Here is a 24,962-nt window from a genome sequence, read left to right on the forward strand (position 1 = left end):
TCCCAGACTCGAGCAAATTGTTGGAGACAGAAAATAGGATGCTGGGTTCAGAGGAGAAAGTGTCAGCCTTCTCTACAATCAGGTTGTTCATCCCGCAAGAGGAAGATGAGGCCTTTGAGAAGTGTCTGCTGCAGTGGGAAGTGGCTCTCAAACGTCAGCTCCCACAGGAGCCAGGCAAGTGGGGACCGCAGGGACCAGAGGACGTGAGCCTGGGCTGCAGAGGGATCTGCTGTCAGCTCTGGTCCATCATGGCCCAGTCGGAATGTGAACTCAGTGTGGCCAATTCTTTCAATTTTTAAAGAACAGCCAGAAATCTGGAATGTTCTGTATAATTTCCTCATTTTTAGTGTTGGGCACATTTGAAAATCATTGTTTCAAGCTCATGCAAGTCAAACAAAACACCCCTGTGGGCTATATCTGGCTCACTGCTGCCAGCCAGTGACCTCTGGATTCCTCTAAGAAACTATCCACCACCCTTGCCCCAGAAGGCCTTGCAAGGCAGATGCCAGTGAGATGGTTGACTCAATGTAAGTGGATCTGTTTATCTAATTTTGGCTACTCTCATGATGACACCTGTTGCAAATTAGCAACCTATAGCAAATATATTTTTAAAAAATAAAGAACTATCAGGATTCAAAATAAAAAAAAATGTAAGTGGATCATTATTGCCACTAGCGATCCACTTGGACAGGGTGGGATCAGTCTGAAACTAGGGTTAAGGGATTCAACCTGAGGCTTGTGACTCAGGGGACGAGTTGGTTTGGGAGCACTTAGAGGTCTGAAATAGTCCCAGACTGGCCACCTCGCAACCTGTTTAGCTTCCCTGGGCCCCAAGGAAAGAGAGTTGATGACAGATTCTTCTCATTTTCCCATGGAGTTGGGCTTTGTAGAACAGGGTTCTCAAACTGTAGCACACATCAGAATCCCCTGCTGGTTTTGTTAAAACACAGATTGCTGGGCCCCACCCTCAGAGTTCTGACTCAGTAGGTCTCGGGTGGGGAGCCCACGAATTTAAATTTCCAACAAGGTCATAGGGGATACTGACAACGCTGATCGGGACCCACAATTTGAGAACCACCGTGTTCACCCGGCTTCTGGGGCCCTTACCTGTGAAAGGGTGAATAACGAAGAATCCCATGTGGTTCCCACTGGTGATGTTGAAGGTCAGCTTCCCTTGGGAGCTAGAGTCTGGGTCCCAGGCATCCAGGTGAAGCACGGAGGTACCCACAGGCGCGTCCTCCCAGATGGAGGGGTAGAACACAGCTCTGGACATCCGGGGTGGGTTGTCATTGACATCGGTAACCTCAATGTAGACTTCAGTTACAGAAGAGAGGGGTACAGAACCTCTGTCCACCGCCAGCACTGTCAGCCAGTAGTAGGGTGCGAATTCTCGGTCCAGGGGCGCCAGAGTCTGAATCATTCCTAGGAACAGAGAGTCACCAAACCCCAAATACTTTAGGGCTCAAAATGGCTTTAGGTGTCACCCTACCTAACATTCCCTGAACTGCACTATGGGAAGGAAATTAATAGGTATTCCCTGAAAAGAGGGAATCGTTACCAACATGATGGGGGAGATGCTGAGTTAAACACAGGGGGACAAATATCCTTATTCTAGAACCTCTCACAGCCTTTCTATGCTAAAATGGGCTCATGACTCTGGCATGTGGACATGCGTGGGATTTTGAGAAGACAGTGGTAGTTGACCTACTTTCTCTTGACTCCTTTAACACAAGTTCCATTGATTTATTTCACATTCTGTAAGTGAGACATTCTTAAAGTTGTCTTTAAAACGCTTCCTTCACTCTTTAAATCCTGGTAGATAATCAATTTAAGGATTAGGGATTTGACAAATAAATTGCTCTTTCCTTCATCATCTTCGTGATTTTAGGGGCTGAGCTTCATTCTTTAGCTGACTGACTCCACAGCTTGCTTCCTAGGGGCCAGCACTGCTCTAGAAGTTGAGGGTCTAAGAGTGAGCAACAGAAGCTTGCACTCAAACCCCTCAGGGATCTCACTCAGCTGGCAGAACCTGTGCGAGAGGGCAGGGCCTGTGCTCGCAGCCATAGCATGACAGAGATGACAGATGGGGAAACTGAGGCTCCGAGAGGGAGCACGACTTTATCAGGATAATGTAGCAAGTATGCAGAAGAACTGGATCTGGAATTGACTCCGTCTAGTGCTTTTTCGACCACGTCACCCTGCCCTTTACTCTGAAAATAAATCACCCGCCAGATTGTAAACCCCTTGAGGCAGGAATCTGCCATTATTTACCTTAGATCTCCCCAAGGTGCCTATCCCAGGACCTCAGATAGTAGTAGATACTCAGTAAGCATTTGCTAAATTGCACTTATTTTCTAGGAAGCTTAAAAAGAAGGCATAAGGTGGCATGGCCTTTTTAGAGAGTAATTTAGAAATATCTATTAACATGGAAAGCATACATTATCCTTGGACTCAGCTACTTCATTTTTCAGAGTTTTTCCTATAGAGAGTCATGCATGTGAGTCAAAGTACATAAACAAGAATGTTACACTATATAATAGAATAACATGCAGCCAATAAAAAATGTAAAAAAGATTTATATATCGACAAATAAAATGCCCTGATGTTATGTTATGTGAAATAAGTAAGTTTCAGAAGTAGTGTCTATTATATTGTGTTTTCATAATAAAATGAACAATGATATTATATCAGATATTAAAAAATTTAGAAGATTATGGAGCAAATTATTAATAAAGATTATATTTAGGGAGATGTGATACAAAGGAACATTCATTTTTTAATTTTACATAAAAAATTTTGGCCGGGCATGGTGGCTCATGCCTGTAATCCTAGCACTTTGGGAGGCCAAGGTAGGAGGATTGTTTGAGCTCAGGAGTTCGAGACCAACCTGAGCAAGAGTGAGACCCTATCTCTGCTAAAAATAGAAAGAAATTAGCTGGACAACTAAAAATACGTAGAAAAAAATTAGCCGGGCATGGTGGTGCATGCCTGTAGTCCCAGCTACTTGGGAGACTGAGGCAGGAAGATTGCTTGAGCCCAGGAGTTTGAGGTTGCTGTGAGCTAGGCTGATGCCATGGCACTCTAGCCCAGGCAATAGAGTGAGACTCTGTCTCAAAAAATCAATCAATCAATCAATCAATCAATTTTATATAAAAAATTTATACCATATATATTACTTTTATAAAGAGAATATATGTAATATATGTGTATATGTTGTGTATGTATACACACACATAAATATATTTCCAATATATATATACACACACACACATATATATCTCCAATAAAGATAAATTAAAAATAAAAGGGACAGAAGGAGAATCCCTACTTATTGCCTTTCATCTCAGCCTGCAGCTTGATTTCATTCCCCTTCAGCCCATCTTTCCCAGGCCCTGGTGCTCCCATCCCACCCCACTCCCGGTACCTGTGTCTTGGTTGATGCTGAAGGCTGCAAGGCCAGTGCCGGCGCGCAGGAAGTACTGGAGCTCCCCATCCAAGCCACTGTCATCGTCGTGGGCAGCCACTACCAGCACCTGAGTTCCCGGGGGGCTGTTCTCCTGCACCTGGCCCTGGTACACAAAGGAGGCAAAGCGGGGAGGATGGAGATTCTCATTCACATCCAGGACGATGACCTCCACGTGGCAGAGGGTCCTGCGGGCCTGGGGTCTCCCACTGTCACTGGCCCACAGGCTCAGATTGTACCCAGCCTGCCTCTCAAAGTCCAGCTCTCTCTCCAGACTGAGCGCCCCAGTCATCAGGTCCACCCGGAAGGTTCCATGAGCATCATCCAACAGGACATATCGCACTTCACCTGCAGGGCCCAGGTCAGGATCAGAGGCATCCAGAAATGTCAAGATAGTACCCAGGGGCAGGTCCTCTGGGACCTTCAGCCTGCTGAGTTCCATGATGCACTGAGGAGAATTGTCATTGACATCTTCCAATGTGACTATCAGGTCAGTGACAGAGAAGAGCTGGTGGCCCTTCCTGGGCTGATCCCTGGCCTCCACCTTGAGTACGTACCGAGGTTCTGATTCCCGGTCCAGGTGGCCTGTGACAACCAGCTCCCCAGTGAGAGGGTGCAGGGAGAACTGCTCTGTGGGGCTTAGCAGGGTATAGCGAACCCTGCCGTTGTCCTCTGAGTCAGCGTCTTCTGTTTTCAGCTCTGCAATTGTGGTTCCAACTTCTGTGTCCTCTGAGATGGTTAACTGGTACCCACCAGGAGGAAATGTGGGTGCATTGTCATTCCAGTCTTTCACATTCACGGTCAGCAGCTTCCAGGAGGACTTCTGGGGCATGCCCAGGTCAAACACTGTTACATTGAGGATGTAGAACCTGGTGGCTTCATAGTCCAAGGGAGCAGCTACAGTAAGCAGCCCTGTCTCCAGTTCAATGTCAAAGCAGCCCTCCTCATTGCCATCTGCAACCACATAGACCAGTTTGCCATTAAAGCCAGTGTCAGGGTCAGTGGCTGCTAGGCGGGACAGGGGAGTATTGACAGGAACATTTTCAAGGACATCAATAGATTGGGGGAAGTGGTCCTCAAACTGGGGGGTGTGACGATTAATTTGATATGTGCTTAAAGAAATGAACTCCTCATCACTGGACTCCTGGTTCTGAAGGCCAATGGAGTGGAGGATGGCCTTTGTGAACTGTGTCAAAACCCCTGTTTTATCACATGTTACAGGAACTTCAAGACGAGGGTCCTTCACCACAGTAACATTCAAAGTTGTGGGTGAGGCATAGTTTTTGCCATCGGAGGCTGTAATTTTTAGGGAGTAGCTGGTGGGCTGACCAGAGGTAAGATTCATAAAAGAGCGCTTGAGGGATATCACTCCAGAGAAATGATTTAGATCAAAATAGTCTAGCTCATTGCCTGACACGATCTCGTATTTTAGGTTCTGAAGCTCATCCACGTCTATGGCTGACATGGTCATCACCGACTTCCCCACGGGCCAGTCTTGGTGGATGGACCCGGTGCAGTTGACTTCCTCAAACATGGGCTGGTTGTCATTCAAGTTTTTGAGCTGAAGAGAAATGGACACTTCCTTCTCCCGGCGAAAAGGGGATCCCCAGTCCGATGCCCGTACCCGGAAGCTGTAAATTCTTTTCATGAGCTCATAGTCCATGGGTTTGGAGGTGGAGATGACCCCCAGGTACGGGTCGATGGAAAAGGGCACAGCTTTCGGAGCGGCAATGGAGTAGGTGATGTATCCGTTTTCTCCGTGATCTTGGTCAGTGGCAGCAACAGTCAACACACTGGTGCCTGCAGGGATATTCTCATCCAAGGTGCCATCATAGGAAGACCTGTTGAAGGTGGGGGCGTGGTTGTTACAGTCCACGATGTCAATGACCACCATGGTGGAGGCCAGGCCAGGGGAGGTCCTGACGTGTAGCTGATAGCGGGCTCTGTCATGGAAGTCCATGAGCTTCGTGGTGGTGATCAGCCCAGTGCGGGCATTAAGTTTAAACCCTGCACTCTCTGAGGACGGCTTTAGAACATACTGCAGGTTGGGGAAGGCTGGGGTGACCCTCACCATCACCACGCGGCTGCCAGGAGGGGAAAACTCACTAAGCTGCACTTTGTAAACGGCCTTCTCGAATTTGAGGGAAGCCAGTTTGGAAGAGGGTAGGTGAAATCCCCTGATCTGGGAATGAAAAGGACTGCTCCCACTCCTGGCCTGGAGACTGAGGTTGAACCCGTGAAGGTGCTCTATCCAGTTGATGTCTTTGATGGACACCAGGCTGAACTCATTGCTCCGGGCATAAGACTTGATGGCTTTGAAGTGCTTTCCAGGGTCCCCACCAACAACCTCCACTGAGAGCACTTCAGCTCCTGCGCTGTTCGCATCTACCACTACCGTGGCGTAGGTGCCCTCCTTGCTGTCCGGTGGAGTCACCACCACCGAGACAATGGCTGGGGGCTTCCTGAGGGCAGGCTCCACGTGGATGAGGAGTGGAGCCAAGTTGCCAAACCCGTTGCCTTCAGAGATTTTCCGCATGCGGTCCACAGCCAGCACCTGGAGCTCATACTTCCCTCGCCGGGTGACGTTGAGCTTCCCGGCCACAGTGACCACGCCGCTGGTGGGGTGGACGGCAAACATCTCTGACCTTGTGTTAAGGGCATAATAGAACTTCGCATTCTGGCCCAGATCGGCATCTGTGGCGGTCACCTTGCAGATGGGGCTCTTGAGAGGCATGTCATCAGAGATGGTGACTCTGTACGAAGGTGGGGAGAAGAGTGGCTTGAGGTCATTCTGGTCTAGGACGTGGACCACCACGTGGGTCAGAGCTTCAAACTCCAGGGTCTTCTCTGTGGCTTGGACAATGAGGGTGTAGCTATCTCGCACCTCCCTGTTGAGAAGAGCAGTGTTGCTGCTCTTCGTCCTTATTCTCAGGAAGCAGAAGTTGCCCACCACGTACTCCTCAGTCTTAAACACATTGGCCACGTCCCCAGAGATGATCCGGTACCTCACGGCCCACTGCGGCTCCGCGAGGTAGATGCCCATTTTCTCAGAGCTCTCCACGTAGGTCTTGGGAGCAGAGTTTTCATAGATGGTGGCGTTGTAATGGGGGTGTGTGAAGTGCCAAGCTGGGGGGGCGATGATCCCTTCTAGGGGCTTCTCACAGGTCACACAATGGAGCAAAAAAGTGGTAAAACCCAGCAAGGCAATAGTCATGGTGACAAAACTCCCAAAGCTCTGGACAGAAAAAGAAAGACAGGGTGCAAGTTAGGAAAGAAATGATTCCTACTGAGGTAGCTCTTAACTGGAGGTGATTTGGACCCTCGGGGGACAATGTCTGAAGATATTTGGGCTTTCCCAGCTTTGGGGTGGTGGTGCTACTGGCATCCAGTGGGTAGAGGCTGGGGATGCTGCTAAACATCCTACAGTGCACAGGACAGTCCCCACAGCAGAATCATCCAGCCCCTTAGTCGATAGTGCTGAGGTTGAGAAACCCCACGGTTGAAGAATAACAGACTAGTTCAAAATGCTCCCTCAGTGGCACTCGACATAAAACACAGTCCTGAACTCTTATTCCTTTTCCCAAAAACCTTTCTGTGGCCCCCTAGTGATGGTGAAATAGTCCCAACTTGAACCTGGAACCTGGACCCTGGCTTAGCAATCTGGCCCTAAACTACTCTCGTCTCTGTCCTCCCCGAAAGGCCCCGCCGTCAGAGCTGAGCTCCTGCCACGGTGAGCGGCTTCTGCAGTGCAGGGGCTGCAGGACAGCAAGACAAGCATGATCCCACACCTGGCATCGGGCTGCCTGGCTCCCATCCCTTCTCCCATCATTTGCTAGGTGGGTGACTTTCTGGACCAGTTATTTAACTTCTGCAAGCCTTTCTGTAGAATAAGGCTGAGAAAATTATCTATCTCATAGGATTGTTTGTGAAAATTAAATGAAATAATGAAGGTAAATGACCCATCAGAATGCCCAGTGTACCATAAGTTTTAACTTACTATTACCATTGTTAATAATAGGATACTAAGTTTCATCAAAGGAAGGGAGCTGCCCAGGGCCTTGTAGCTAGTGGGAGCTCCTGGAGTCACAAGCCAGGGCTGGCTCTTGCCCCGTCCTCTCTGTACCCATCCCACCACGTGTCCCTCACGGGCAGGGCCTGATTCAGACTCATCTTATAGCCCAGAACATGAAAACTCCTGCACGCCTGGGATGTCAGAGCGGAAATGGACATTAGAGATGATGGAGTTCTGTCCCCGATCCTCACGCAGAGATGAGGAAATAGAGTCACGCAGTGAGTGGCCAGGTAAGAACCAGACCGTGGGCATTAGGTCCTGTTGAACTGGCCAGGAGTGAATGCTGTGTGAGGCCTGCTGCTGCCCAACCTCTCCCTTGCTGTTTCCCAGAGAGCCCATCCCTGAGCTCCAACCTGGATCAGAATGTGAGACCCGGGGCCAAGAATGGGGCAAGAGGCAGCGGGCAGGGGGCAGGGGGCAGAGTTTGGGAGGGCCAAGTGGTGCCTGGGCTGCCCATGGGAGTCTGGATTCCCGGGAGCTTTGTGGCTGCCAACCAGATGTGCTGGGGCATTCCTGGATGGAACAGGCTAGACTTGTTTTTCCAGTTGCCTTGTTCTTCAAAGGTAAGGAAGAGTTAACCTTCCAGGGCAAGGGGAAAAGGAGAGGCTAGGAGCCCTGTCTTCCCAGAGTCCCACATGAACTGGGCACCGGATTCTGTAAGATGCTGTCACCAGCATCCCGAGAGGGGAGGCACCAGGGAGGCAGGGTCTGAAAGCCTCCCTCTCTTTCCAGCTTCCCCACCCCCCCACTTCAGATCCTCTTGGCGGCACCCCAAGCCCAGGCACCTCAGAAAAGGCGGGAGGAGGATGGAGGCAGATTCTACACTGGGGGTCAGAAAGAGTCTCTGTGCGTTCCCCACCCTGCTTGCCCCCTGCTCTCCCCGCTTGCTCACCGCTGCAGCCCCCAGAGGGCCAGCCCCAGGCAAAAGGCTTCCCCTAACACAGCCCCCACAAGCAGGAGGGGGCCCCAAGTCCTTCTGTCCTGGCCCCTGCAGAATGGAATTGCTTTTCTAGTTGGAACCCCAGGGGAAAATGAGTCCTCACCCAGTCCCCGTTCCACCGGCTCCTCAGCTCCGCTGGCCTGCCAGCCCTGCCCCCCTGCTGTGCAGAGAGCTTCCTGTGCACCAGGTCGGTTCCTGCACTGGGCAGGCCCCAGCAAGATGCACTGCGCTGCCCTGCCGCTGCACGGGCGCCTCTCGCAGAGCAGGAGGTAAAGATGAGCTGTAGGGAAGGGAGAGGGGTGGGGTTTCCACAGAGGGTTAGGGGAAGGACAAGGTGCAGAGAAAAATGCACCCTTGGGTGGCAGCTTGGTGCCCATGTGCCCAAGCTGTAGGACCCGCACACCTGGCGAGTAGTTTGCTAAGGGAAGGAACAGTGTCTGCACAGTTGTCTCCTGGCACTACGTCCAGGTAGGTGACAGGCTTGCAGGGCACATTGGTCTCCCTGCACCACCCTCCTGGCCCACGGCACCCAAGACCATCTTGTGAAAACTTGTGAAAACATAAATCAATTCATATAGCTTCTCTGTTTTTTTTTTTTTTTTATCTTTGAGACAGAGTCTCGCTCTGTTGCCGGGGCTAGAGTGCCATGGTGTCAGCCTCACCCACAACAACCTCTAACTCCTGGGCTTAAGTGATCCTCCTGCTTCAGCCTCCTGAGGAGCTAGGATTATAGGTGTGTACCACCATGCCCTGCTAATTTCTTTTTTTTCTAATTTTAGTTGGCCGACTAGACTGATTCTTTCTATTTTTAGTAGAGATGGGGCCTCGCTTTTGCTCAGGCTAGTCTTTTTTTTTTTTTTTTTTTTTTTTTTTTTGAGACAGAGTCTCGCTTTCTTGCCTAGGCTAGAGTGAGTGCCGTGGCATCAGCCTAGCTCACAGCAACCTCAAACTCCTGGGCTCAAGTGATCCTCCTGCCTCAGCCTCCCGAGTAGCTGGGACTACAGGCACAAGCCACTATGCCCGGCTGATTTTTATATTATATATATTAGTTGGCCAATTAATTTCTTTCTATTTTTATGGTAGAGACGGGGGCTCGCTCAGGCTGGTTTTGAACTCCTGACCTTGAGCAATCCGCCCGCCTCGGCCTCCCAGAGTGCTAGGATTACAGGCGTGAGCCACCGCGCCCGGCCTCAGGCTAGTCTTGAACTCCTGGCCTCAAGCAATCCTTCTGCTTTGTCCTCCCAGAGTGCTAGGATTACAGGCGTGAGCCGCCACGCCCAGCCCTCTGTTTAAATATTTTTCAGTGGTTCACCACAGCACTTATATTAAAATCTAAACTCCTTACCATGGCCTGGAAGCCCCAACTATCTCAGCCCTTTCTGCTTATCCAACGATAGTTCCCAGCACCCTTCCCATTGTTCACCAAGCTGCAGCCACACCAAATTAGCACCTGCCACAGGACCTTTGCACTTGCCGTCTCCCTTTACTTAGGATTTTCACATGGGTAGTTCCTTCTTGTCATCCAGATTTCAGCTCAAATATCACCTCCTGAACCCGAGGTTGGAATAGCCTCCCTGCCAACCTTCTTCCTTATCGCCTCACCCCATTTTTTTCATGACACTTATGACCACCCAATATATTCTTGTTCATTTGTTTAATAACCGCCTCCCCCTACTTGACACAGGGCTCCATGAAGACAAGAGCTCTGTGCATCTTATTCGTGGGCGAATCCCCAGCGCCTAAATCAGTGCCTGGTATAGAACCAGGCTCAATAAATACTCGTTGAAAAACAGAAGAATCTGAGCTGAGGAAAACAACGATAGAATGAAAGATGAAAGAGCCCTTAAAGATCATCCCCTCCTTTTTCAAGCTGGAAAATAAAGTCCCAAAGGAAGAAAGGGACTTGCCCAAAGCCACAGGGTAAGAATTGGAGGCGGGTTCTTTCCTTCTGACTGTGCTGCCAGCAAGAGAGGCTGTGATCACTTATGAATCTGTTTGGGTTCAAGTCCCAGCTCTACCACTTGCTAACTGTATAACCTTGGTAAATTACTCAACATCTCTGAACTTGAGCTTCTTTATCTGTGACACAGGGCTATTAGGAATACTGCTTGAATTCTAACAGTTCCTTCTGGGGAAAAAAAAAAAAAAGAGTACTGCTTTCATGAGCTTTTATGAGGACTAAATTAGATCACGCACATTAATGCCAGGCACATTAACACGGAGCCTGGCACATAGACAGCACTCAATGCTTACTAGTTATTCTTTTGTAATTCCAAGGCAGAATCGAAGCCTGGATTGGAGTAAGCGCAGGGCCCACTGAACCCTCTGGAGAAGGTCTGGGCTGTTCCCTGGCGAAGCAGGAAGCCACTGGTCTCCGGTCAAGTTGCAGCCTGCTGGCCTAGCCACAGCCTGTTCCAGGAAGCTGCGAGCGGGCGCTTGTCTGGGGTGGGGCCTCGAGCTCCTGGGCTCCTCAGGCCCAGGAAGAGATCCGCATGTGAGTGAACATGCACATCTGCAAAAGCGCACACAGCATACTCAGAGGCCAAGTTTGCAATAGCTGTGTGGGCACAGTCGTGGTGTCCACCTGTTCATGAATGGACCCTTTTAGGGTATATGGACAAATCAGACTCTGTCTCTGTGCAACTCCCAACCCCATGTCACAGACATGGAAGGTAGGAGAAGGTGGTTAACAACACACAGGTTCTGGCTATGTGGCCTTGGGCAAATGGCTCATCTTCTGTAATCCTGTTTTCCAACTTTGTAAGATTGGGGTTTTTTTTGTTTGTTTGCTTTTTACATAAAATATTTATTGAATTTTTATTATGTAAAAGAAACTACTATGGTTTGTGACTGTGTTTTTTTAATCTCTAAAAACACTTTACGGAAACCTATTACTAGAATCTAAGATAAGAGTATACTTCTTATAAAAATGGCAAATTGTAGGTTTGTGGACATGACCTAGAACATAACATTTATCATATGACACATCAGTGGAATAGCTATAGCTCACATCCTCTTTTAATGTTATTTAACAGTTCGAGCATAGTTTTTGTTTTCCATATATACAGTAATATGTTTGCATATTTGAAGCATACTTTAAGCTATTTATGCCATTATTACTTCACCCTGAATTTCTGATTGTTCCAGAAGAGCAGCATACCAGTTATGGATGCTCTCTCTCTCTTTCTCTGTCTCTCTCTCTCTCTGTCTCTCTTTTAAATTTAAGGGCCTTTGTTTCACGCACTGATAATGTCCATGATTCCGTGCATACAAATAGTAAGGACTAGTGATGGTGATGTATTGATTCAATAGTTTTCTTTTTCTCTTGCAAAGAAATTTCCTTCTTTCAACACACGGAAATAATTAATAGCACGTACCTCATCGGGTTGTGTTGATGAATTAATATGTATAAAGTGCTTAGATTAGTTGCTGTCATTTTTTAATCTCTACATAATTGTTGTGATTACTATGTAAGAGCATTTTGAGAATGAAGTTAGTTAATGCACAATAACAAATACAGTTTTCAACAAATATCACCCAGCACTATTACATTTTAGTAGCCATCTCATATTAATATCACTAACTCTTGAGTTTGCAGACAATAAAAACTTCCAGACCTATTATCACGTCACCCCTGATCTATTCGTGTGCAGGCTGCTTTTCTGCAACTAAACGCCATCGGGCTTTAAGGAGGCTGTGATTCATTCAGTTCATCCTGGGTTTCAGCTCACGACTGCAGCTTCTCAAAATCTTGATTCTGACATTCAGAAACTCGATGGTTGTAACACCCATGCCTTTATCCAAGTCATTGATAAAAAGTCTGACTCCTCGTCACTGGGGAAATCCAAGCAGAGTCTGGGTGGCCACCTGTGAAGGATGTTCTACTCTAGGGGGATATTTGCCCCTGGTGGGACAGGAGAAGAGCTCTAAAGTCCCTTCCAACTCAAACAGGTAGGATTATTTGGCCTGTGCATTTCTATGCTCTCTATCAGACCCTAAAGGAGTCCCCCCAGAGGCAATGGAGCAATTTCTTCTGGCTGTGATTCAGGGCTACCCACTTGCTAATGCTTGTTTGATAGAGTAATAAGCTGACTTGGCTCTCATGCAACCTGGGTCTAAAGTCACTCATTTCCTGAGTGGTCTTTGTCAAGTAAGTCACCTAAGCCCTGTGGACCCTTTTTCTCATCTGTAAATGATGTGGGTGCATACTGGGGGAAGGGCTGGAATGGATTGGTGATTCCAAATCCCTCTGTTGTTTTCAAGGAAGAGTCTCTGTCTTTTTTTTTTTTTTTTTTAAGACGGAGTCTCAGTCTGTTGCCCGGGCTAGAGTGCCATGGTATCAGCCTTGCTCACAGCAACCTCAAACTCCTGGGCTCAAGTGATCCTCCTGCCTCAGCCTCCCAAGTAGCTGAAGTTACAGGCATGCACCACTATGAATTTTTTTTATATATATTTTTAGTTGTCCAGCTAATTTCTTTCTATTTTTAGTAGAAATGGGCTCTCGTTCTTGCTTAGGCTGGAACAACTCATGACCTCAAGCGATCCTCCCACCTCAGTCTTCCAGAGTGCTAGGATTACAGGCATGAACCACTGCGCCTGCCCTAGATTCCCTTTCTCCTAATGGAATTGTACCTGGAAACAATCTATAAACAGAGGCTAGAGCCCTGCCCATGGGCTTGTCCGTCACCTTGCTGGGAAGCACAGGTTTGAAAAACTGGACTAGACCTCTAGGAGTCCCTTCAGATCCAAAAGCCAGGGCTCTGCTTCTCTAACGTTCTGTGTCCTGTCATAAAAAGTTCTAAGACACATGGTTGGATGTGCTATTATTCTCGGGCTCTCTGATCTACATTTGTCACGGTCCATTTGCAGTGAGTGATTCAGGCTTCTCAGTTCTAGAAGTCTATGACTCTATAACAAATTTCGTTCCTTCTAAAGCCAAAAAAAATCAGACTTCCACCTAAGAAGCTCCTACCAGATTCGTTCAAAATGCTGGGCTTTGCTTCTGACAATGAAATTCCTCCTCAACACTCCCACAAGTACCCCAGCACAGAGCAGCGATGCCATCCCCAGGGCCCAACACCTTCCGTTTCCTCAGGCATGTCACAGACATTGATTCTTAACGCACATAATACTCCTGAGAAATGCACCTGCCCTTTACTCCCATTTCTCAGACGAAGGGCACTGAGATTTGCACGGCATGCCCCTGGCAACCCAGAAAGGCAGTGGCTGAACCGAGAACAGACAGCCAAACTTCCTGAACCTGGGTGCTCTAGATTCCTAGGCCAAGGAGACAACCAATACGATGTGATATTTTTTTAAACTTTGGAGAGCCTTTCATGAAAGAAAGAACCAGTGGAGTCACTCCTCTGGGTTGGAGAATGTTCTCCTTCATCCCCAGATCCCCCTATTTTGAAATTACAGTGAATTTGAGCGCCTGACCCTGGCCTCCCCCACCCCTCTGCCCCAGGCATTCAGTGCTAGGGCTGTTTTTTTGTAGCTCTCAAGAAAGAATCCTAAACATATTCTTTTTGTGACAAAAGCCTAAAAGGGAGAGGGAAAGGGATTAGGAGAGATTGTGCCTTTGAACCTGAATAGTGCCTTTGAACCATAAAAAAAATAAATAAATAAGTGAAAGAATGGTAACATTCCAGTTACCTGCTAGTCAGGAAGTTTTAGCCATTGGAATAATTTTTCCCCATAGTAGGAGGGAGCCATTGATAGTTTTTGAGAGGAAGCAAGACCAGAATAGGACTACATTCTTGGGACCACTAATCTGATATCAGATCAAAAGGGGAATTTTCCCATTCAAGACTCCCACCCTGGTGAGGACAGGGCTTGAACACCAGCTCTGTTGATTTAGGCCAACTGGAATTCACTGTGGGTAGGGAGGCTTCATTTACTTCCAAGGTGAACACTCGAGTCCTTTGTTAGTTTGTAGGAAGCCACTGTTGGGTTCTCAGGTAGCAAAAGGAAGGTCAAAGAACTGAATATGCACAGGAGGGGAGCCAGTGTTGAGCCACTGATGGGTCGTGTGACTTTGATAGGGCCACAGAATCTCTCCTTGGCCTCAACTTGCCTGTCTGTAAAATGGAGATAATAGTAGCGGCTCCTACCTACTTCCCAGGGCCACAGACAGATAATATGACAGGCAAATGCACAGGGAGGAAGGATGCAGAGAAACGCCTCATTAGGACGAATAACGGCTTGGTGAACGGTAGAGAGGCCGTCTAGGGAGAGTTGCCGGTAAAAGCCAGGCCTGGCCTGGTCTGGAATTAAAGGAAAGAGACATGACTAAAACGGAAGTCTTTACCTAGGATGTGGGTGAAAGAGACTCAGGCCCTGGGGTCCTATTTTTTATTAGTATTCATGTTATTATTGATGATAAAAAAATCATTCCGTCTTACATCTGGATGATAACCCCTAAGTTTTCAAATAAACTTTCACACACATTCTCTCACTTGGCCTTTGGATAGGGGATGCAGTACTGGACAGAATTAAAAGTTAAGAAAGTGGCCTCTGGAGTCTGATAGACCCGGTTTCAAATCCCAGCTGTTCTGTTGACCAGCTGTGTAGCCCTGGGCAGTTATTCAACTTCTCTGGTCCCAGTAAAAGGGAGATGACAATAGCACTTGTGGAGCTGTTGAGAAGGCTGAATGAGTTAATGCCTGGCAAATACTAGCCTTGAAATGTACTCAGTGCAAATTAGAGATGCACGTCCTTACTAGGACAAATATTACTCTCGCTTTATAAATGACAAATCAAAGCCCAGAAAATTTGAAGGCTCTGCTCAGTTTCACCCATCTTGCAGGTGATGGATTTAAACACAGGCTCAGCATAGGAATCCATATCCCAAGGAGAGAGACATCCGAGAGAGCCGGAGTAGCTGGAGTTGATTCTCTAGAGCAACGCTCTCTAACAGAACTCTGTGTAGTGATGGAAGTGTCCTATGTCTGAGCCATCCAGTATGGGAGCCACTGGCCCCATGTGGCTATCGAGCACTTGAAATGCAGCTAGTGCAACTGAAGAACTGAATTTTTCCTTTCCTCTTATTTTAATCAGTTTAAATTTAAATAGCCACATGTGACTAGTGGCTGCCATGTTGGAAGCCCAGATCTAGAGAGCATGGCACAGGAACCAAAGGACACCTGGGGTTTAGAGGACAATGAGGGGTCCACTTACCTGTGAGGCACAGCCAGGACCCACAGTCCTTTTAGGGGGCCATGAAAATGTCTTAATTTCTATTAAATTCAGAAGAAAGAAAACAAACTTTTAGGTTGAAGAAAATGTTTTCATATGTAACAATAGGGTTGTGTGTCACTTAACGATGGGGACACATTCTGAGAAATGTGTCAAGAGTTCGAGACCAGCATGAGCAAGAGCGAGACCCCCGTCTCCATTAAAAATAGAAAGAAATTAATTGGCCAACTAAAAATATATAGAAAAAATTAGCCAGGCAATGGTGGTGCATGTCTATAGACCCAGCTACTTGAGAGGCTGAGGCAGGAGGATGGCTTAAGCCCAGGAGTTGGAGGTTGCTGTGAGCTAGGCTGATGCCACAGCACTCTAGCCCGGGCAACAGAGTGAGACTCTGTCTCAAAAAAAAGAAACATCATAGAGTGTATTTACACACACCTAGGTGGTGTAGCCTACCACACGCCCACGCTGTATGGTGTAGCCTATTGCTCCTGCGCCACAAACCTGTACAGCATGTTCCCGTACCAAGTCCTGGAGGCAGTTGTGACACAGTGGGAAGTATTTGTGTATCTAAACACAGAAAAGGTACAGTAAACATACGGTATGATAATCTTATGGGACCACCATCATTTATGCAGCCCCACATTGACCAAAACTTACTATGCAGCACATGACTGTATACTTATCTTTATACCAATACTGTCATAAAACATAATTTTTAATTTGTAACTTTATAATTCTAATTAAAAATTTCTTTTCATGGAGGAAGGGGCCCACAAAGGCCAAAATGCCTAGGGCCCTCAAGGGTCATAATGTGACCCTGGGGAGCTGGATATTTGCAGGGAGCAAAGGGCTTCCAGGAGCTGGGCTTTGGGGAAGTAAAGGGGCAAAGTGGGGGATGTTGAGAAAGTGTTTTGTTATGGGGCCTCTTTCATTCATTCTTATCGAGGGCCTACCCTATGCCAGGCATTCTAAATCAGAGGATGAGATAGATGAGGTCCCTGCTCCTGTGGGGATTGTATTCTAGTGGCAGAGAGAGAGATGATAAACAAGAAAACATTCACTCTGGCAGGTGATGGAAAGTGACATGAAGAAACATCATGTGGGGCAAGGGATCGAGCAGGGTGGGGAGATGTTATTCTTTAAAGCATAGTTAGGGAAGTCCCGTATGACAAGGTGGCATTTGAGCAGGGAGCCGAACAGAGTGAGGAAGACAGCCCCACAAAGCTATATTGAGGAAGAGAGCTCCAGGCAGAAGAAACAGGCAATGCAAAGGCCCTGAGGCAGGAGCTAGGAGGCCCTGTGGGTAAAGTACAGGGAGCAAGGGAGAGGGGGGTTCTGGTGAGATCAGAGAGGTGGCCAAAGGCCTTTGAGTCCAAAGAAAACATGGGACCCACTGGAAGATTTGCACGATGGTTACATAAGGAGCAGAGAGAGGGACAAGGAGTTGGCCACACAATCTTAGAGCCTTTCAAGAGTGTTCCGTGTGGCCAACTGGTGGTCCACATATGGGCTAACACCAGCCTGCAGTTAAGTTTGTCAGCCCATAATATGTTGTTTTGTTACTTGATGGATTTCAATGTAATTAATTGTTAACATATAAACATTGGGAAACTTCTCCCAATGGAAACATTGGGAAACTAGATTCCAACTTCTCTTTAAAAATTTGCAGCTGGGCGGGGTGGTTCACGCCTGTAATCCTAGCACTCCGGGAGGCCGAGGTGGGTGGATTGCTCAAGGTCAGGAGTTCAAAACCAGCCTGAGCAAGAGCGTAATTGGCCAACTAAAAATACATAGAAAAAATTAGCCGGGCATGGTGGCGCATGCCTGTAGTCTCAGCTACTCGGGAGGCTGAGGCAGGAGGATCGCTTTGAGCCCAGGAGTTTGAGGTTGCTGTGAGCTAGGCTGATGTCAGGGCACTCTAGTCCAGGCAACAGAGTGAGACTGTATCTCAAAAAAAAAATAAATAAAATCTTGGAAGACACAGCACATGTGCTCTCTCATGGCACCAATTTGGCTAGAGCTGAGTAATGGCCACCCCATCTGGACAGGGCCTTCCCTCTCCACCGACAGGGACACCCCTCACCAAGGCCCACCTGACACTGAAGCTGAGTTTCAGCTACTGTTTATCACCAAGGTCAGTTTGCTAATAGAAGAGAAACACATTGGATACCCACATCTCTATCTAAACCGAGAAGAAAATAGAGTCTAGGATGGGCTCGTGCTCCTTACACGGGGCCTGCTCCAGCCCTGAATGCTACCTGCCTGGCTGTCGTGAGCACTCGGGAGTGCAGATTTGCTCCTTTGCATGGGCATGCATGAGGTCTCTGCCCCTTGGGGTTGCCTATATTGATCCCTGAGCTTTGCATTTGGAACTGAAAAATCCCTAAATCAGAGGGAAGTCCAGGAGCAGAGGGCTTGAGGTAGGAAGGAGGGAAAGAAGGATTCCTGAGTAGTCAACAAATTTAGCCCCACTTCTTCTGGGACTTTCGGTTTAGAGTGGTTTGTAAGGTCAAAACCAACTCCAGCTCAGCAGAGCATTGACTGGTATCTATCAATTAGAAGATTTGGAGACAGAACAGGGGGGACAGTGTACCTCCCCCAGGAATTTAGGTTTGGACTCCCAGAGGGAAAAGAGCTCTAGGACTGATCAGGGCACAGGTGTGACCTCAGCCATGTGCAATGGCAAGTGGAGACCTTCGATCCTCTCCTCCCAGCAGCAGTGGTGCAGCCTCGGGACAGGAAAGGACTAAGGGGCCTCCAGTATGACAGGAGGCGTGGGCAGAGGTCAGAGGGGGCTGTCCCGATGGTCTGAGGTTGGGGGTAGCTCTTTGGAAGGGAGGCAGGTTGTGCCCTGAGATTATGAGATAGACTCTCTAAGAGGACTGGAAAGCCTCTTTCGGAAAGAGAATCAAACAGAATGCAAAGGCCAGAATGTCCCTGCTGAATGGGCCTAGTTTAGTGGGATGCCAACTATTCTCTGGTTCTTGCCTCTTTGATCCAATGGGACTTTTTGCAAAGGGATGAGTTTACAGACACATAGACCTCAAGTCTCAACTTGGGTGGCCTTGTGTGACTTTATCTCTGTGCCTCCATTTTTCCTCATCTTTAAAAGAGAAGCATTTAAAACAACAGTGAAATACGTTTGGATGGTTATTACCCAAAAGACAGGGCAATGACGTAGAGAAAGGGGAACCCTCGCACACTGTTGGCGGAAATGTTAATTAGTTTGGCCATTATGGGAAAAAACTGTATGGAACTACCAAAAAATTCAAAATAGAACCACCCAATGATTCAGCAATCCCACTACTTGATCTATATCCAAAGGAAATAAAATCAGTATCCTGATGATATATCTGCATTCCCATGTTCACTGTAGCACTATTCACTATAGCCAAGACATGGGAACAATCTGAGTATCTATCAACAGATGAATGGATAAAGAAAATACATCTTATACACAAAATAGAATACCACACAGCCCCAAAGCAGAGTTGGGGCCAGGGGAAGATGTCTGTCATTTGTGACACCATACATGAACTTGGAGGACATTACGTCAGGTGAAATAAACCAGGCACAGAAAGATAAACACTGCACAATCTCACTTATATATGGAATCTAAAAACATCAAAGTCATAGAAGCAGAGAGAGGAATGGTGGTTACCAGTGGCTGGGGTGGGGGTTAGGGAGATGTTGGTCAAAGGGTACAAAATTTGCATTTGGAGCTGAAAAATCCCTAAGCCAGAGGGAACCCCAGGACTGCAGGGCTTGGGGTAAGAAAGAGGAAAAGGAGGAGTCCTCAAAGATCAACAAATCCAGCCCCCTGCCACCTCTGGAGCTCTCTGGTTAGAGGGGGAAAAGTTCAAGAGATCTATTGTGCCGTATGGTGACTATAACTAATAACAGTGCATTGTATATTTTACTTGAAAATTGCTAAGAGAATAAATTTTAAATGTTCTCACCAAACACAAAAAAATGAGTTCATAGATGTGCTAAATGGCATTCCACAATGCATACATATACCAAAACATTATGTTGTACATCACAAATATATACAAATTTTATTTCTCAATTTTTAAAAATAAATAAGTACATACATTTTTTAAAAAGAAAGGGATAACTGAATCCACCTCAGATAGTTGTTCTGAAGGTTTGACTAGATGGTTTGTATTAAACATTAAACATATCCTGACACTTAGTAATTGGCAAATAAATGCTAGTTGTTGTTATTTTAAAACTACCATCATCGTCATGTCAAACAGACTGAAACAGACCCGCTCTGGTAGACGTGAGTGGGGCTGGGAACCCATGTCCCCTTCCTTGCCCCTTTGTCCTTTGAGGCATCGCTGTGAAATTCCCAGGTCTCCTCAGGGCACGCTTTGAAAACAGCTACGGGTCTAAGCTCCGTTTTGCAAAGATGGAAAAACTGCCCAGAGACGGGAAGGAATCACTGCAAGTCACATAGTACGTTGGTGGCAGAGTTGGACCCAGAACTCAGGTTCCCCACCCTGGGACCCTGGCACTGGCCAAGCTGTTCCCCCCCAATCCCAGCTCCGCTCCCACCAAGCTGGGAGCTTCTCAGGAACCCATGAGGCCATGGTTCTCTTACGCATTAGCCAGGAGGACAGTGCAGGGAGAGGGAGCAGGCTTCAGGGTCAGACCTGCCCTCAGCCCTGCCGCTGTGTGCTTTGAAAGGCATGATTTAGCCTATCTGAGCCTCAGTTTCCCCACTTGTGAAATGGGGCTACTGACACTTACCTCATTGGAGGATTTACTGCCTCATTGGAGGAGCACATGCCTGGAGAGCATTTGGCACAGTGCCAGTCATGCATAAAGTAGCTAGTGAGTGTAGCTATGACTGTAACAGTGGGTGCTCAACAGTGTGTGTAGAATACAGGGATTCTTCTCTGTATGTGCGCTGACCCTCACCCACGCCCCGGGAGCAACACACACACACACACACACACACACACACACACACCCTCTGCGGGGCTTTGTGACATTCCTTCTCTCCTTGCAGTGATTTGCAGCAGAGCTCAAGCGGCAATTTGAGAAGCGTTAAAATAATAACAGATGTAATCTCCTTCGGAGTCTAGGAGGGGGCAGGCGGGGGCGCACCAGGCAGAGCACGGGCAGTGAAAACAACAGGTAAAGAAACGCTCCGGACGCCTACAATAACAGGGATCTCTTGATCTTTTGCGCCCTGCCACTGACGTGTTGGGGTGACCCCTCCGGGCCCCATTTTATGTTATCTGTAAAACGGGGCCATTTGGCACAAATCCCTTCTCTATCCAGGACACAATAAGCTGCCTTCCCAGGAGCCAGCGGGCCCTGTGGCCACCAGCAAAAGGAATTCTGTTCCTCGTCCGTGAGGCCATCGGCCACCGGTGGCCGCTCCCAGCCAGGTTCTGCCTCTAACTCGGGCACCTTGAGGAGGTGGGGCAGCTACTGTCACGGTCACTTAACGCAACAGTCACGTGCTCGGGCCCTGGAGGGATGTGGCCTGCGTTTGAGTCCTGCCTCGGCCCGCTGCTGTCCCTGTGTGTGATTTGGAACAGATCATGGGACCTGACGGGGCCTACCTCTTCATATACAAAGAGGGAACATAACATCGGGCTGTTACGAGGATCAGGATTAGGGCGAAGTGCACCAAGTGGCTGGCACGGTGCCTCGCTGCTGTGATGAGGATGACAATTCAGGCACCTCTGTCCCTTACATCAGAGGTCCAGGCAGGGGGTCCCTGGGAGAGAGCCCAGAGCAAATCCCTTCATCTCACGGGGCCTCCCCTCACCAGTCTGGGAATTGGGACTGGTCCCCACTCTCCCACCTTGCTGAGCTAACCCTCCACTGTAACCCTCCGTCATTACCTGTGTCCCGAAGACCGTGAGGTTTGGGAACATGGGACGCTTGCAGAGGCACATGCAGCTCGGCACAGCTGACATTTATTGAGCGTTTACTACGTGCCGGGCCCTGTCGGGAGCACTTGGCAAGCATTATCTCTTTTAAGCTAGTTTATAGCAACCCTATAATTATCCTCATTTTGTGGATGAGATAAATGAGACTCAGAGAGGTTACCTAACTTCCAAGATCACACAGCTAGCGTGTAGCCAAGCCAGGATTAAGACTCAGATCACATGTGTGTCTCACAGTTACCTGGCCTGCACCCCGGGGCCCACGGGTTGAACATAGCAGCTGGGAAGGGGGAGGGTTGCGTGATTCCTCCCGCACGTCGGAGATCATATAGCCGCGGATCTGCTCACAACGGCAAACGCTGATTCCAGGCAAAGCCTCCATTTCCAGTCCTCCCTCCTGTTGCCATTCCCTCCAGCCCGGCCCAGCTGTCCGTCCGTTCTACCCCTCTGAGCACAACAGCTTGGGACAACGCCGGGCAGGCGGGCAGGTTGCTGCAGGTGGGAGGTGCGTTCGGGCGGCGGGCACGGCAGCCTTTCTGCGTCTGAGGCGCCCTGGTCCTGCTGCTGAACCTGACTGCAGGGCCAAGCACGAGAGAGGTCTGGGAAGATTTGAGAGCATCCCGAGTGACCCAAGGTGCATACCAATGAGATGCAAATGAGCCTCTGCTGATGGGCTGCAGGCCGAGCCCTGCGTTCCACATTCAAGCCCCCCGGGCTCTGTCCATACACAGTTTCTCTCACCCATGGCATCTCTGTGCTCCACCCAGCCGTGGGCAGACACAGACCTCCACAGAGCTGCTGGGCCCGTCTGTGTCCGCAAGGACAAAGCTGGCCCAGTGGTTCCCACCACTGGGAATCCCCTAAGGGGACACGGGTGGGGGTTAAAAAACAAATATTCCCAGCCCCACCCCGGAGCTGCTGAATCAAAATCCTTAGGGGTGGGGCTCAGGAATAGATGTTTAACGAGTTCCCTGAGTGATTTTCGTGTGACTGGTGCTCAGGATGCGCTGAACAAGGTAGTCGTCTCTTTCTCTAGGATCTTAATAAGCTCTGGCATGCCTCATTTCAAAGTCGATATCCCCTCTGTGGCCCTATTCTAGGCCCCGGTGGAGAGGGGGTGGGGGGGTGTTAGGAAAAGACTGAAGCTTTTAAGAAGTGCTCAGGCTAGAGCAGTGATTCTCAAATGCCAGTGTGTCAAAACTCACAGCCTCATCCGCAGCAGATTCAGCAGAGCTGCCGCGGGACTCGGCGTGGGAGTCAGTTTCCTCTGCAGGTGGTCTGCTGACCACTCGCCCCCAGGCAGAGCAGACGCGAGGTCACTGCTAAGGTCGCACAGAAGGGCAGACAGGAGAGAGGAGGCAACAGATCTCATCTACGTACCGACTTCCACCTGGAAGTCTCTGAGTCTGCAAATGTCACCGTGTATCAGCCTCTCACGCCCCGGAGGCAACTGTTCATCTTCCTGAAGACAGGTCCGTTTATCTCCCAGATAGAGACCTAGCCCCTGGAAATCATGTTCCACTTGAAATAAATAGAACCAAACCTGAAAATAAAAGGGTTCCATCTGCACACGCATGCCTCGTGACCCACAGTCCCACTTCTAGGAATATATACAACAGAAGTGTGCACATGTGTTCACTAAGAGATTCACCGCAAGAATATCCAAAGCGGCCCCACGAATGACATGCTGACATTGGAAATGACTCAAATGTCCATCAAGAGCGGAATAGACGAGGAACTTTCAGTATGGTCATGTGATGGAATACTATACGGCAAAGAAAATGAACTGTTGCTATCCACTCGCATAACATAGGGTGAAAGAAGCCGTGCATTAAAAAGAACATGCTGTGCTAGTCCGACTACATAAAGTTTAAAACCAGGCAAAATGCATCTATAGATTAGATTAAGATAAAGTTACCACGTGGTGAGAGGAGATGGCTAGGACTGAAAGGGGTGCGAAGGGGGTTTCTGGAATGGTAGTAAATGTTTTATTTATTTACCTGGGAGCTGGTTAGTTTCCAGAAAATTCATTGTAACTATTCATTTATGATTTGTGCACTTTTCTGTATGCATATTATACTTCATTAAAAAAAATTTTTTTAAATACTAGTAAAGGACTCCAAAGAAGACTTTAATAGAAAAGAAGACATTAAAATAATAAAAGCATTCTGACGATCTGCAAATTGCATGGGATTTCATAGCTATGGGATCTTGGACCCTTCCTGCCCAGGAACCAGGAAGGAGATGGTTCGCAGAAACCGAGAAGGACAGGAGCCCTGCCAGGGCATACCAGGGCTGTGAAAACTGGCGCCTCAGAGTTCCCCTTCCCTCCCCCACCTGGCCCGCCCTCCACAGAACCACAAGGACAATGGCAAGCCCACTTTCCACGGCTGGTCCAGTTTAGCTGAGTGCCAGTTCACTGGGGTTTACTTCAAGCAGCATTTTTTGGTCCTCAGAGCAGTTTTCTGTTCTGTTTTCTCATTTGATCTCCTCAAAGACCCTCTGAAGGGAGCAAGGAGTGTTTCTATTTTACAGAAGGGAAAGGTGAGGCCAGGAGAGGGGGTCAAAGACTTGTCAAAGGTCATACTGCTAATAAGTGGCCCAGTCAAGACTCAAACAAGCACCAAATCCAACATTCTCTTGGTTCCACCACAGCTGGGCTTTCCTAGTAACAGTAACGTTGCTTAAAGCACCTGGCACTTAGTGAGCACGTCCTTGTGGATGTGTTGGAGCCCTTCAACAACCCACAAAGGCAGGTGTGATTCTCTCATCTCCATTTTACAAATGAAAAGAACTGAGGGTCAGAAAGGCCAAGTGGCTTGTCCAAGGTGGGTGGCCAGTAAGTGTGGAGCACAGATTTGGACAAATGGTCTGACTTGAGTTCAAGCTCTGAGCCACTAGCTCAATGGTTCCCAAACCCAGTTGGACCTCACCTGGAGTCCCCTTGGGGCTTGTAATGGAATAGCCCCCCCTGCCCCACCCTTGGGTTCCACAATCTAATTTTGTAGACTTAGGACGGGGCTGGGTAATTTGTACTTTTTTTAAAAAACAGCCTTAGACATTTGAGAAGCTTGGCTCTAAACTAGGCTGCCACTGAAATATGGCAGTAAAAATAAAACAATTTAAAGGTAAAGTTTAATACAGCAACTTCCAAACTAACTCACTAGACCTCTCTAATAATTAGAGTTATCCTAATGATAGCACACAGCCCCAAAAGACAGAGCAAGGTCACCATCCTCAGAGGTATTGAGACTAGTCTGGCCACCTGGACAACAGTGACCAGCAATGGGCATCGCAAATGCTCTCGGGGGGTCTGATAATTTCTGCTTTTTGCTCTGGTTGCTGGTTAGCCACAAGTTGAGTTCACTCACTAAAAGTTCA

At 48.2% G+C, this 24,962-nt stretch overlaps 1 protein-coding gene across 1 annotated transcript in view; it reads right to left on the minus strand.

Moving 5' to 3' along the window:
* Positions 1–24,962, minus strand: part of FAT2 (FAT atypical cadherin 2) — an 87,687-nt gene that overhangs the window by 57,408 nt on the left and 5,317 nt on the right. Inside the window, exons 2-3 of the mRNA XM_012740882.3 lie at positions 3,425–6,698; positions 1,108–1,422 (exon numbers count right to left, since the gene is read on the minus strand). Coding sequence (XP_012596336.2) covers positions 1,108–1,422; positions 3,425–6,677 — 3,568 coding nt within the window. The 5' untranslated portion in view covers positions 6,678–6,698. The remainder of the gene's footprint in view (positions 1–1,107; positions 1,423–3,424; positions 6,699–24,962) is intronic.

Source organism: Microcebus murinus, chromosome 21 (assembly GCF_040939455.1).
Source record: "Microcebus murinus isolate Inina chromosome 21, M.murinus_Inina_mat1.0, whole genome shotgun sequence".
NCBI classification, from domain to species: domain Eukaryota; kingdom Metazoa; phylum Chordata; class Mammalia; order Primates; family Cheirogaleidae; genus Microcebus; species Microcebus murinus.